The sequence below is a fragment of the Herpailurus yagouaroundi genome, unplaced genomic scaffold (assembly GCF_014898765.1).
Source record: "Herpailurus yagouaroundi ecotype Mexico unplaced genomic scaffold, PumYag 142, whole genome shotgun sequence".
Classification (NCBI taxonomy): Eukaryota; Metazoa; Chordata; class Mammalia; order Carnivora; family Felidae; genus Herpailurus; species Herpailurus yagouaroundi.
In genome coordinates, this window is record NW_024412397.1 from 9127608 (window position 1) to 9143525 (window position 15918).

General features: G+C 36.5%; 1 protein-coding gene across 1 annotated transcript in view; it reads right to left on the bottom strand.

Moving 5' to 3' along the window:
* Nucleotides 1–15918, bottom strand: part of CCDC102B (coiled-coil domain containing 102B) — a 195062-nt gene that overhangs the window by 62448 nt on the left and 116696 nt on the right. Inside the window, 1 exon segment of the mRNA XM_040478595.1 lies at nucleotides 11187–11295. Coding sequence (XP_040334529.1) covers nucleotides 11187–11295 — 109 coding nt within the window.

A 15918-nucleotide genomic window follows, 5' to 3' on the forward strand; every position in this document is an offset into this window, starting at 1 on the left:
TTATTCACAACTACTAAAACTTACAAGCAACCAAGATGTTCCTCAGTCAGATGATGGATAAACAAGCTGGTACATCCAGACAACAGAATACTATTCAGCACTAGAGAGACAGGAGCTAGCAGGTCATGAAAAGACACGGAGGAAACGTAAATACATATTAGTAGGTGAAAGAAGCCAATCTGAAAAGGTTATATAATGTATACTTCCATTTATATGACATTCTGGAAAAGGCAAATCCATGGAGACCATAAAAAGATCAGTGGCTGCCAAGGGTTAAGGGAGCAAGAAGGGATAAATACACAGAGCACAGACAAGTTTTAGGACGGTGACAGTAAGAATACCCTATGTGAGGGGTGCCTGAGTGGCTCAGTTGGCTAAGCGTCCGACTTCGGCTCAGGTCATGATCTCATGGTTCATGAGTTCGAGCCCTTGCGTCGGGCTCCGTGCTGACAAGCTCAGAGCCTGGAGCCTGCTTCAGATTCTGTGTCTCCCTCTATCTCTGGCCCTCCCCAACTCACTTTCTGTCTCTGTCTCTCTCAAAAATAAACAAACATTAAAAAATTTTTAAAAAATTATTTGATACCATAATGATGGATACATGTTTTTATATATTTGCCTAAACCCACATAATGTACAATGCTAAGAGTGAACCTGAAGGTAAAAGATGAACTTTGGGTGACAATCAATGTTCATCCTTGGTAAAAAATGTTCATCTTTGGTAAAAAATGCTCTGGTGAGTGATGTGGATGATGCAGGAGACTGGTACGTGTGTGTGGGGCCGGAGGTATATGGGAAATTTCCACTATGGAAAACAACACAAAAGTTCCTCAAAATATTAAAAAATACTGGGGCGCCTGTATTAGCTGGCTCAGCCAGCTAAGCATCTGACTCTTGATTTCAGCTCAGGTCATGATCTCACAGTTTGTGAGTTCGAGCCCTGCATTGGGCTTTGCACTGACAGTGCAGAGCCTGCGTGGGATTCTGTCTCTCTCTCTCTCTCTCTGACCCTTCCCCATGTGCACTCTTTCTCAAAATAAATAAACATAAAAAAATTAAAAATACTAACATGTGATCCAGCAGTCCCACTTAAGTGTATATGTCCAAAATAAATTTCTCTAAGAGATATTCGCATCCTCGTGTTCATTGCAGCATTATTTACAATAGCCAAGATATAGAAACAATCAAATATCTACTTACAGATAAATGAATAAAGAATATCTGGTCAATGCAAACAGTGGACTATCATCCAGCCTTAAAAGGAAGGAAATCCTGCCATTTGCAACAAGGATAGAACCTACAGGAAATTATGCTAAGTGAAGTCAGTCAGTAACAGAAAGACAAATATTACATGATTCCACTTAGATGAGCTATCTAAAATAGTCAAGCTCATAGAAACGGAAAGTAAAATGATAGTTTCCAGGGGCTAAGAGGGAAAGGGAAAGGGAGAATTATTTTTAAATGGGTATAAAATTTCAGTTATGCAAGATGAATAGGTTCTAGAGATCTGTTGTACAGCATGGTGCTTAGAGTTAACAATATGGTATCATGCACTTTACAGGGGATGGGCCACCAGTTGGTTAAGCATGACTTCAGCTCAAGTCAGGATCTTGTGGTTCATGGCTTCGAGCCCCCCATCAGGTTCTGTGCTGACAGCTCAGAGCCTGGACCCTACTTCTGATTCTGTCCCCATCTCTCTCTGCCCCTCCCCCACTCATGCGCACTCACTCTCTCGCTCTCTCTCAAAAATAAACTTTGAATAAAATAAAATATATTAAGAGGACAGATCTCGTGTTAAGTGTTCTTACCACAACACACATATGCACACACATAGAGCACATAAAAAAATTTTGGAAAATGATGGACATGTTTAGTACCTTGGTTGTGCTGATGGTATCACGGATGTGCACATGTACCCAAACTCATCAAAATGTATATGTTAAATGTGTGTAGGTTTGTTGCATATCAATTATACCCCAAGAAAACTAAAAAAAATATTAGAAACACTTGGAATTCCCAAACACAGGCCACCTCCAAACCCTCAAAATCATAAACTTCCAACTCTAGAATCCTTGTCTTTAAATTACATGTTTGAAAAAAAAAATAAGAAAGGATGTTTCTAGGGGCACCTGGGTGGCTCCGTTGGTTAAGCATCTGACTTCAGCTCAGGTCATGATCTCACGGTTTGTGAGTTCAAGCCCTGTGTCAGGCTCTGTGCTGATAGCTCAGGTCTGGAGCCTGCTTCGGATTCTGTGCCTCCCTCTCTCACTGCCCCTCCCCAGCTAACAGTCTGTTGGTCTCTCTCTCAAATATAAACATTAATAATAATAATGATGATGATGATGATGATGATGATGTTTCTAAAGTAAAAATGATATGTAATGCATATGAAAAGAATGGACAATTTAAAATTTATCATTCCAGATTTTGTATATCGTACAGAATTATTTAAATGGTATACTATATATTCCTGTTTTAGCTTGGGTTTCTTCACTCAGTCGTATACAGTCAAATATCTTTGGTGTCAGTACATCGTAGGGTGAAATGGGCATACACTTGGGAAGAGAGAAGATGTAGGGGCCTTCGTCCAATCTCCTTTTCAACACAAAAACTGCTCCTAAAAGTAAGAATACTAATGCTCTTCCCTTAAAGGAAGTTTATTATCTCCAGAATGGTCTTAACTGAATACCTCTGTATAGAGGTTTCTTATAGGAAAAGGTAAAACAAGAATTGTTGGGTTTATGAAGCATGCATTGCTGGAAAGTGCTCCGTCATCTGGGATATAAAATAAAGATGTTTCATAGACCAACTGTTGCTACTCTGTGGAAACTTTGTGTAACCCAGAGAACTTATTTTTTCTTTTTGACCGACTTTTATCATTATCCTCAAACTATCAATTTCTATAAATTAACTAAATCTCAGCTGACTCCTTTGTGTTATATTTTTATTTGTAGAATAGTATTGGGGCGCCTGGGTGGCTCAGTCAGTTAAGTGTCCGACTTCGACTCTGGTCATGATCTTGTGGCCCATGAGTTCAAGCCCCGTGAGGGGCTCTGTGCTGACAGCTTGGAGCCTGGAGCCTGCTTTGGATTCTGTGTCTCCCTCTCTCTCTGCCACTCCCCTGCTTGTACTCTGTCTCTCTCAAAAATAAATAAACATTAAAAAAATAAAATAAAATAGTACTGTTTAATTTGAATAGATATTGAAACATCTGATTTCAACCTGTCTTTTTCTTTATATCTGTAGGTGTATCTATACCTACTATATCTTTATACCCATAAGCAAGGTAGGTTTTGAATAGCCTAATTTTCGTTCATAATTCTTATAATAGCCTTCAAATTAAATAAGTCATCACAGTGTTATGAGGGTTACCTTGGCAATGTCTATAAATTATCCACTAGTAGTTCAATTAATTCTGACTTATGTCATTTAGTCCTTATATTATTCTTAATTAGGTTTGTTTAAAAAGGTCTTGATGGCGGTTATATCAGCAGAACGCTGTCCCATATGCTTCATTGTTCTTATACATTTATAGAATTCTAATACAGTATTTCATCAGCCTCACTCTTTGGCCTGATAAGCCAATTTACGTTTTGCAAAGAACAAACTGAACAGATTTTCATGATGGATACAATGTTAGGGGTGAAGGTTCACTCCAGCGCCCTGGAAAATCTAAACTCCTCAGATATAGAGTGGTAGCCTCCTCAGGCTCATACAAGACAAGTCTAGGGTTTCAACTACCCTCTTTACACTGTAGCCACAGCTACCATACAGAAATATACACATACAGAGCTGGAGAAGAAAAAGGGGGCTGTTCACCACAAATTATAGCATCATTTGTTCAGCACTGGATAGAGGGAGATTAATAAAGCAAACAATCTATATTATCACGAAGCTGACAGTTCAAAGGGAAAGATACACAGTAAACAAACACAAAAATAGCTACATGCTTTGAGAATGTCTTTTAAAATCTTGCACATTTCTTTGACGGCAAATAGTGAAGGAAATATTTTTTGGACTGAAATCATTCCTTTTTTATAAAGTAATATGTAAACTGTGGTTAGTGGCAAGATGTGACTGGCTGGTAGGGGCTGAAAGCGTTGTGTGTGACTGTTCTAGACAGAGAAAAACATCATAGACCAAAAGGTACTAATGAGTGTTCTCCAAAAAAAAAAAAAAAGAAAATATAAGTTACAAATATAAATATAAATATATACATACAGATAGATAGATAAATATATATTATAATATCTCTCTATGGGAGAGATGGAGAGATTTATGATAGGAATTGGCTTAAGAGGTTGTGGAGAGCAAGAGGTCCCAGGATCTGCAGTCGACAAACTGGAGAACCAGGAGAGCCAATGGGAGTCAATTCTAGTACAAGCCCAAACACCTGAGAATTAGAAGCCAAAGGTATAATTCTCAGTCTAAGTCTGCAAGCCCAGAGAACCAGGAATGGCGATGTTTGGGGCAAGAGGAGACGGACGTCCTAGCTCAAGCAAAGAACAGATTCACCCTTCCTCTGCCGTTATGTTCTATTCAGACCCTCAGTGGATTCGGTGATGTCTGCCTGCATTGGGGAGCTTCTTTACTCAGTTTACCTATTCACATTTCAAAGATATACCAGAAATGTTTGTCAGAGATCTGAGCACCCTTCAGCCCAGTCAAGCTGACGCATAAAACTGACCATCACAAGTCCACCTCTTGGCAACTCGGCATCCATACGCATCGCTTAAAACCACATTTAATCTTCAAATAAAGACGAAAACAAGGACATGATTCCATCGAACATGATGCAAGTTTTTGAAAACCCACTAATCATTACTCCAGAAGAGGAAGCAAAGTCCTGAATGATGTTTACTCTTCTCCTGATATCCCATAACTTAAATACTCTGAAGTAAACTTAATCATGCTTACATACTGATACAGAATCAATACATTTTATGTTAATGGCAGGCAACGAGAAAGAAAACATAAATATACAGAGATAGGGCTGTCTGCTGGCAGACAGATGGACAGGGAGAGAGGCATATTCACAGCAAATTAAGGAACAAATACTCCCGACACTACAGTGCTCATTTCTGTAACTGACAGTGCTCATTTCTGGTTGTAGCTACCTTCTTCAGTCATCCATTCTGCATTCCCCTTGTGTACAGCAAGCACACAGATGGTCGTGGTTCTTTACCTGGTGGGGTGACCCGAACATCCATTCCTGAACGCTCAGGACCATTACTAATCCTGCCTGCGTTGGCACTTTTCCAACTGTAGTTTTCCATCAGCCATAATCGCAGGGCACGGTAATCCTAAAACTCCCTAGGGGACCTCCTGCATTCCTGATACACTCCTCCTCATCTCCATGGTAGAGCACTAGTCCAATTACCCCCTAGTAGTCAGGACCAATCACCCCAGCCAGTACGGGAACAGGTATCCACCAGTTGATTATAAAAACGTAGAAGGGAAGTGAAATCATGTAGGTGATGGTAAGTAGTCAAGAGAGGGGAGCTTTTTCTCTACTCAAAGCATGCATCCCTGTGGACGGCCAGCTACTTGACCACAGCTCCAAGGGTGCCTCCATCTGTTACTCTTTCCTTGTCAGGAAGAGGAGGAGTTATCTCACTGGTAAATTTAAAGGGGAAATTGGGCATCTGTCGCCCTGTTCCTTCCTCTCCCGTTCTTTGGGTAAGAGATATCTGCAAGAAGTACACCTTGCACAATCTTTCTCAAGCACAAAGGATGAAGAGTGAAAGGGTCTCATGGGAAAAACAGCTTTCACCTGTCCAGCCCATCTGTGGAGATGTAAATCAAGCTCTTTAATACGGATTTTAGGATCAGGAAGCTCACTTTCCTTTAAATAGAAGTTTTACCAAGAACAATAAAAGTAATACATTAATTGATAGATTTACTCACAAGATAACATATTCATAAGTAAATCTTACTAATTAGGTATCATATTGATTCTTGCAGCAGAAACTAGTTAGATGGTTTTAAAATTCATTTTCTTTTTCTTTTCAAGTATATAGCTTGAATACACTTCCCAACATTACTTACAATAAGGTGTCACTGTGCAAATGAGTACTTGCCTGCGGGTTCTCAGTGGAAATAAGGTACACCACTCCCAAGCCTGGAGCACAAAACATCCCCATATGATCCTCATTCTCTCTTTTTTCTAATCTTGGTCAGATGCAGAGTGTTCAGCTGCATGACTTCTGAGAGCCCAGGGGACAGAAAGTTACTGTATAGAAGAAGGCTGACTTTCAAACACATGTAGAAAATGTATGTGAGTCAAAAATTACCATCTACTGGGTCCTATGTACTGAAATCTGGGGCACTGCTTGTTAGAGCAGTTAGGGTAGAAAAGAGTGGTATCCTTATCGGGCATCCTTTGAAGTTTAAACGTCTGGTGGTTTAACCGGGTGGGTTTAGATTTCCTTAGACGTCCAATTACTTGGCAAGCAGCTCTACTCGAAGTAAAAGGGAAGTCACTTAAGTGTTTGAAGCAAGGGTATAATATGATCCAATTTCTGTTTTCAGAAATATCACTCTGGCAACTGGATGGAAAACTAAAAAGGTCAACGGTGATGGGTAAAAGACCTGGCAGGAGGGGGCAAAGTAGTAGATCTGGTGGTTATGACTGGGGCAATAGCAGAGACAGAAAGCAGTGGCAAGAGCTACCGTGTACGGCTAGAACTGGCAAGATACATGAATAATTTTGGCCATTTCTATGGGCTATTTCTTTAAGCCACGAAAATAGCAAAATGAGGCAGTTTTGAACTCCCAACTGTACTAACACTCCACCATACACCTATTTCAAATAAATACCTTCAAGGACCCTTTCCTTATGTATACAGAATAGCTCCCATATTGGCAAACGAAACAAAAGCATGAATGAACCTTTGGGACTACATCAAAACAAAAAGCTTCTGCTATTTGCACATGACATATCCAATAAAGGATTAATATCCAAAATGTATAAAGAACTTACACAACTCAACACCAAAAAAAATAAATAATCCAATTAAAAATGGGCAGAAGACATGAACAGACATTCCTCCAAAGAAGACATCCAGATGGTCAACAGACACAATATCACTCATCATCAGGGAAATGCAAATCAAAACCACAATGAGATATCATTTCACACCTGTCAGAATGGCTAAAATTAACAACACAAGAAATAACAAGTGTTGGCGAGGATGCGGAGAAAAGGGAACCCGGTGCACCGTTGGTGGGGATGTAATTTTGTACAGCCACTGTGAAAAATATGGAGGTCTCCCCCAAAATTAAAAATGAAAATACCATTTGATACAATAATTACACTACTGGGCATTTACCTCCAAAATTGAGAATACTTATTCACAAAAATACACTCTTACATCTACAGCAACATTATCTACGATAGTCAAGATATGGAAGCCACCTAAGTGTCCACTGATGTAATCTTTCAAAAAGTGAAGGTATCTCCAACCAAACTCAATTAAAAAATAATAAGTAAAAAGAAAAAAGAATTTTTTAAAAATCGCATTTCGGAAAGAAATTGAAGGTATTAGTGTAGAATTTTAGCTACATATAATCCTAATTCTAACCTTCAATTTCCCCCAAATCAGAAACGTGTTTTGAGGTATTTGAGATAAGGCATTACTGTCAGCTCTTAGTGCCATAAAGATTCCCCATGAAGCTTGTCTTTATAAATATTTAACATAAATATTTATAAAATAACATTGTAAATTATAAACTACTAGAAACATCATTATTACCACAAAAAGACAAAAAAAACCTCCTCAATAAAATCCTTAAAAAGATGCTGGTAAAGCACAAAATTTTCAAAGCCAGATTGCGTTTCATTTTTTCAGTTTGAGACTGAATGTTATCAGTATTAAAATGTTATCAGTATTTTCCATGTATGGTAAAAGGTATCTTCCATTCTGGAAAGGATCAGAGTCATTTATTGTTAAAGCAAAGATACCATAATTGTTTATAATCAATATCGCTTCCATGAATATTTGATTCTCTAGATCATGAGATTTCATGAAAATGATCATCCCAGAAAACTTGCAATTCATAATGTCATTTCAAATCAATACGTACAGACCTGCAAAGGGAACGCTGAATAAGTCTTAAATTCAGCACAGGAACAGCATTTGGAATATAATCATCTCTACTACTCATTGTTTTGGTTGCATTTGAAATACTAGATTTTACAATTAAATTCTTATATTGACTCTACTCTAAATATCAGTGATTTAAGAATGATTTTCCTCTAAAGATGCCAGATTTTAAAATACATTTTTAAGAACCTTGGTCTATTAAGCACATCTGTTTCTGACTCTAAAAATTGCTAATCTTTCCATAAGCAGTTCCTGGCCACATATGCATTTGCTTGTAACAGTTTCAGGCATGTAAAACAGTATTACACTCGTATTCAGAACTTTCTATAGATGAAGAGCTACAGTGAAAGTGAAGATCATTTATCACAATTTTTGAGAGGTAGAGTAAGAAAAGAGAATTCCTATGAGGTTCCAAAGGATGCATCATGGCATGATCCCTGATTGTCAATCAACTGTATAAAAACTTTGAATATTTTACACTTATAATTCCTCTACAAGGCCATTTCCAAATGTGCGGTCAAATTCTTCTCGTGTTATAATCTATTACAAAACAGTTAAACAAAGGATACCTAAACATTATGTGTGACAAAGTGTTTTTATTTATTCAGTGTTTAAATATTTTTAAATATTCCACAATATCTCTAAAGTAATTTAAACGTATCTTTTCAAAAAGCCTTTAAGAATATCACCAATTCTTTTTAGGGAGTGGAAAGAGACATTTAAAAAAATAATCTCATATAGATAATTCAAACAATGTGTTTTTCTTTATTTCCGTTTAAATTAGCTCTCCATCATCTAAAGTAAAACTTTTTTTATTCATTGTTACTTTCCTTCAGTGTTCAAACCTGTAGTTGATTGAACCGAAACACGCACTCAGAGTTTAAATAGTTGAACAAGTTTCTCACAACAATCTTGAGGTTTCCCCTGTTCCAACAGCCCTATAATTTTATCTAGTAAAAGGATCACGTATGGACTAATATATTTTTCTGTATAGGTGTGAAAACGTAGAGCCATTTTGCACCCATGCTGCATTTGTTTTATTTTTTCTCATTTATAAAGCTTTGTTAATTTAAAGTAGACATGTTCCCCGCTTAACGTCAAAAATACCATCTTTGACGATAAAACATTAAGCGTTTTAAAATATATGTATCACTTTGTAAACCGACTGAAAACCATGACTTCTCAAACACAGTTGCACAGACATGTGAAATTACTCGAATAAAAAGCATTAGGAAACTAACGTTATCAAGTCTGCACCGTCCACTAGTGGCAAGAGATGGTAAATGCATGTTCCTCGTAAAATTCAATTTAAAACGAATTCTATCTTCAGTATTAGCTTTGTCAATCAAATTTAGAGCCATTAGAAAGGGCAAATACATGTGTACTGTAAACATAACATGATTATTGCGTCGTGAACTATTTTTCCTGCATAACATTCAATTACTGTCAAGTATCATACCTAGAGACACCAGGTTCAGTTAGGTACCTGTGAATATAAATACCATGGATCCATATATAAAGGCATGTGTGTGGACACACGCATACACTGTGTATGTACCTAAAGTCTGAACGAGAAACGAAGTCACTCTGACCACCTCACATGAATCAACAAAGGAGGGGGAAACTTTATGTAGCCTGTTAGCTTTGTTTCACTCACCCTGCACTGCGGCTCTCCCTGAAATTACCTTTGATTAATAAGTGGTTTCTAAGCAGGAAATATTTGCTTAATAGTATGAGGAAAAGCTCTCCCTCCTTTGAAATCTCAGTGGTCCACTGTGTGAACAGAGCTGACCATATCTGAACCTCGTGATGACGCTGCCCCGTGGAAGTCAGAATGCCCGCGTAGGATTCAGAAATCAGGCGTATGCGGCCAGCTGAGGCTCCTCAAGCAATTTTAGCAAACTTAAGTCAATGAGTCTAAACTTTACCACTTGCGGGAAGAAAATCTGAAGCCACATTCATGTGCGATTTCATAAACAAAGAGAAACACTGCTTACCACTTTTTTTTTTTTAACAACTGATAGAACAGCACTTTTGATCAAGGCACAATTACATAATTGATTTAGATAGCTTCTTCAGACAGCTGTTCAGCATGTATATGGTTTGCATGTGTGTGTGTATACATAATATCTGATGTTTAATACGTATTATTAATATACATATAAATACACACACACACACACACACAACTAAATGTTTACTCACTTGAAGAATTTGGCTTGCCATTATTTTGTCAGTATTTTTCTTTTCTTTGCTCATTATTCTGTCCCACTTACTTACCTGGAACGATTCTTTAGTACACAGAAGATGTACAATTAATATTGTTTATACCATAAATATTAATAAATCATTGAAATGGGAATTTTATTGATGAAAAAGCAAAGGCAAAGTATAAAGGCAAGTAGGCTGATTCTGAATTACTATCAAGTCAATATGAAAAGAACCTAAATGCACTTGAGATGAATGGATATCTTCAAAGTGCTTCATAAAAGAACAAGATAACATTGTTTATTGTAAGTGCCATGATATAATGGCTTCTTTAGCAGCGTCCCCTCACAAGTTCCTGGAATGGATAATTAATGCTGTCAGGCTGATCACTGAAAATATGTGTTATTTAGAACAAGATTTCTTTTTTCTTTTTGTTCAAAGTTTTGTTTAAATTCTAGCTAGTTAACATAGAGGGTAATCTTGGTTTCAGGAGTCATATTTAGTGATTCATTACTTACACATACTACCCCATGCTCATCACCAGTGCCCTCCTTCACGCCCATCCCCCATCTAGCCCATCCCCCACGCACCTCCCTCCATCAGCCCTCAGTTTCCCCCACCATTAAGAGTCTCTTAGGCTTGGCTTCCCCCTGTCTCTATTTTCTTTCCCATATGTTCATCTGTTTAGAACAAGATTTCTTATGGGCTGAGTTTGACCGAGTTCACATGAGCATGTAAGTTCAAATACCCCTCTTACGGAGGAAATTCAATTTTTAAACCTTTCCTCTTTGTGGAGGTTTCTGCCCACTGGCTTACACATCTAAACAGAGAAAACTGGCAGTTTCATTTCTTTCTCAACACTGTTCGTCTCCATACCTCTTTCAGATTTTTTGGCTCTGAGTCTTTCAGTTCTTCATATTTCCATTTCCATACAGACAAAGCTGACTCCAGTCGTTCTATTTCTTTTTCCAAAGATGAGCGCTTTCTAAATAAAGAATTAAAAGCAAAACAGGCTTACAATTTAAAGACAAGTTTAGGAACACATTCAGTGTTTTTATTTCCTGTTTTCATTATTTTTATATTTGTATACGACCATTGTAATCACAGGAAAAGTTTTCCAGCTTATTAACAATTACAAACATTGAATAAAACTTGGTTTAATTTTTTATTCTGTCACTTAGCATTAGAGTAGGTTAAACATATTTAATTTGGCTTTGCCTGTATCAAAATATTTAACTTTCTGCCTGCTTTCTCCTATATTATTCATGCATTTGTCTCATTATCTCATTCATATTGTTTCTCCTTGTATAGGAGGATATATATATATTTCTAATTTTAACGTGGCTTCTATCCAGCTTCATATTGTGACTATACATGAATGAAGAATCCTTTGATATGACAGAGAATGACAAGGAGTCTACATAATAATTTAAGAAATCAATTATTTACTGGGGCTATAAAAATACTTTTTAAATATTTGCAATTTTGTTTAATGAAGCAATTTCACTGGGATCTTTATTTAAAATAATTGACATTAATTTCTCCATTTGTAGAACAAGTGACTCAGTTAGAATTGAAATCTGGTCCTTTAATATCTCAATTATCGATTTTTTGTATGCCCATATGTCTATCAGAGTGAGTCACTGAAAATAATTGTTTACTACGGGTCGTAATTAGCATATATTGACCTTTGCAGATGGACAATCCTCATTTGTGTGGTGCATTAGATTAGTGCTTAATAATGTTCAATCTCTTTTCTCTACTCCCATGGACAGAATTGCTTTCCTCAACCCTTGCTTCTAGTCTTTGACAATGGGACATTAGCAGATATGACAGACGCAGATGTTTGAAAAGAATTTGTGTGGTTGGGCTTCTTCTCTTACGCTTCAGCCATCACTGTGAAAAGAGTTTTCCCTTGGGAATTGCTGTCTCCAAATAAAAACATAAAGCAGATCTGAGCCCAGCCTTACCACTGAGCCAAGCCCTGCTGGTCAAGTGGAGGTCAGCTGACCCCACCTTTTTCGTACCCATATGGGCAAAAAGAATAGTTGTTTTACGACACTGAAGAGTGAGTGAGTGTGTGTGTGTGTGTGTGTGTGTGTGTGTGTGTGTGTGTGAGTGTGTTTTGTTTTGTTTGTTTTTTCTGCAGCAAAAGATAACTGACATAGAAAATGAGACTTAAGGGGGGGGGGATGCTACAGTAGCAAAAATGAAAAATATGTAGGCTTAACTTCAGGACTAGATTGTGGGCAGAGGCTGGAAAAATGGTGATAAAACATAAGCAGCTGGAAAAATAGTGATATGTGTTATTTAGTAGTGAAAACACATGATGAAATCATCACTTGCAGTGTTTTGGAAAATGGAAAATGTGAATGATATCACCAGTGGAATGCTAGTGGGCACCATGTGGCCGAGCCTTCAAACGTGTTTATACAATTTATACAATAAGAGGTTTTACCCTCTTATATTTTGGCTACAGCAATAAGTACATACCAATGCAGACTTACTACTCCCAGTGGGGGTAGGAGAGATATGGATCATAACCAGTCTCCCCTGCTCCCCTGCAGAGTCCAGTCAATATCAGTCAGCCGTTAGTTGGCTCACAGACTCCAGCTAAATAAAGTCTGAATGTTGTATACCACTGAGATTTTGTGGCTGTTACAACCTTATCGTAATTTTAATTAACCAATGCACACACTCGGGTCTAGTTCCATGATAATGTCACTAGAAGGATCTTAGAACATATTCACAGATCTAAAAGATGCACCCAGAATCAAAATTGAATGCCATTTACATAATTATGAGAAATATTAATCTTCCAGGAAGCAACACTATGAAAATAATTCAAAATAGAATTAGGTCATAAATAGTTTAATCCAATGAATGGATAGGCAGCTCATTAAAAAGTTATCTAACTATATTTGCATGAACCAAGCCATGGAATTGAAGAGAATGTCTCAGAATTAGAGTTTAACCTCAGAAGACTCAGGTTGCAAAAACATCCTCACGGTTAATAAGACTATAATTTTAAATCTCTTATTAACAGCAAATATATAAAATTAACCAACAAAAGGACTCAATATAAAAGTCTAGGTCCTATGAACACTGCCTATGAATGTCTACAGATCCAGATTAACAACCTCAGCCCAAAATCCTGATAGAAAAGCAGACCCAGCCAGCTAAGGACACCCAAGTTATTTATCAAAATATTATATTCTCAAAATTTTTCAGTAGAATAATATAAAAATTTACTTGAAAATTTAACAAAAGTCTACATTTTAAATTTTATGAATTCAAAATCATACATGTTCAGATCACTGTCAGTTTTTAACATTACACTTTAATAAATCAAATGCTAACATGAGCAGAAAAAGCTCACATTAACACAAAAATGATTCATTATTACTACTGAATAAATGTTGATCTTCAAAAATGCCACCAAAAATATTGGGGTAAATATTCCTTTAAGGTTTTTATAAGAGGTTCAAAAAGAGCATTTCAAACTACATATTAATTAAACATTTCATCTTAGTTACAGTGAAACATAGATGCATTCTAAAGATATAATCATATCTAGATTACATCTAGACTTATAACAAGTAGTCAAAGCCAGTTCATGAAATAAAAATAATATAATTTTCCCAAGTATATTAAAATGAAAATTCCTATTACCTTATTTAAGACAAATTAGTAACATTTAAAATGTAGTATTATTTATCTCTTTAAGTATGCATCTTACATATAGTAATTTATATTTATGGCTTACTGAAATAAAATTATGCATTTTTATTATGTAAAATGGTACCATTTAGTCAGGGAAGGCAGCAGACTGGCAATTCATAGAAACTTACTTAATGATAATGTGATACTTGGATATTTTTAATATGCATTCATCAAAAAATATTTTGTGACTCAATGCAAGCAAAGCTGAAGGACATATGGACATTGTACACTTAAATTTATGCAGCAGAGGGCACCCTTTAAATTCTTAATTTCTGGCCTAATCAATTTATTCTATATTTTAGAGAGATTTTCAAAATTGATTAATTATACAGTTAAATTTCTAATTGAAATTTAAACTATCAGCATGCCATTTGAACTACAGGAAGGCAAAGAAAAATCCTAATTTACTCTAAAAGATACTGCATATTTTATGCACAAATTCTTCTAAAAATAATAAGATAAAGCTCAGCAAAAATGTAGTATCTTATATACGATGATATAAACTTTTAAAAATCTAACTGCTAAAATACATAAAAGTTGCAGAACTAAAAGATATTGAGTGAACCAAGAAGATTTTTATGGAAAGATATGATATTTCTATGCAATATTTTCATATTTTGTTAACTATCACAATCCCATAATAATTGGGCATACAACTTGAACATATATATAGAAAACAAGATTAACCAAAATATTTTTCAAGGATGAAAATTCCTGAAACATTAATATTTGGGAATAAATATTAATCATTTTTGAACTGTGTGAAATTTCACTGTAAAATATGTGGTAAGTATTTTCCTAAAGATCTATTAATGTGAAATGTTTTGGCCAGGCAAAAATAATTAACCTGTAATAACATCTAGAAACCAGTTTTTCTATTAATCCAAAATGTAGAGTTAGTATCCACTATAAATAATTTTAAAATGTTTTAAAATATGCTTTTAATCAGCAACATATTTTCCATTTTGTGATTCTACTCCCAAGTATTTATAATTATATCCTGGAACATTTTTAGCACCTTTTAGCAAATATCCATATATAATTTAAGTAGAAAAGAAATGAATTAAAAAAATTTTTTTTAATGTTTATTCATTTTTGAGAGACAGAGCACGAACAGGGGAAGGGCAGCGAGAGAGAGAGACACACACAGAATCCAAAACAGGCTCCAGGCTCCAAGCTGTCAGCACAGAGCCCGACGCGGGGCTCGAACCCACAAACTGGGAGATCATGACCTGAGCCAAAGTTGGACACTCAACCGACTGAGCCACCCAGGTGCCTCAGGAAAGAAATGAATTTAAAAAATACTGTAGGGGCACCTCAGTGGCTCCATCCGTTAAGTGTCTGATGAAGATGAAGCCACAGCAATCTTCCCATCAGCATGTCATTGAGGCCACCAGTTAGGCACAGACAACCAGCATGACCTCAATACCATCAACTCCAGATGTGGGACAGTTTCACCAGAGAGCAGAGACCACTGCTGCCTCTGGGATCAAGACATAGTTACTGCCGCAGCCTCCTCCCTCATCAGGATGGATTCCGGGCACTTGTTTCTTGGAGCATTAGCTTCTGCTAAAAAGTCTAGGTGGCTACATCTGAAAAGCTGTTCCTATGTCAAGTGTCTGCCTTAATGACAAGGGAGACTCAAGCTGAGACTTACTAGCAATGTTGCAGTCTCTGCAGAGAAGTAGACTCAATTTCCTTCAGCAAGGAAATACCCAAACACAAAAGGTACTATAGAGTAAAAAACAAACAAACAAACAAAAAACAGTTGCAAAAGTAGAGAAAAATTAACTTGAAATGGATTAAATGTAAGACTGAAAATGTTAAACTCCTAGAAGAAAGCATAAGGAAAAAACTCCTGGATAATGGTATTGGCAACAAGTTT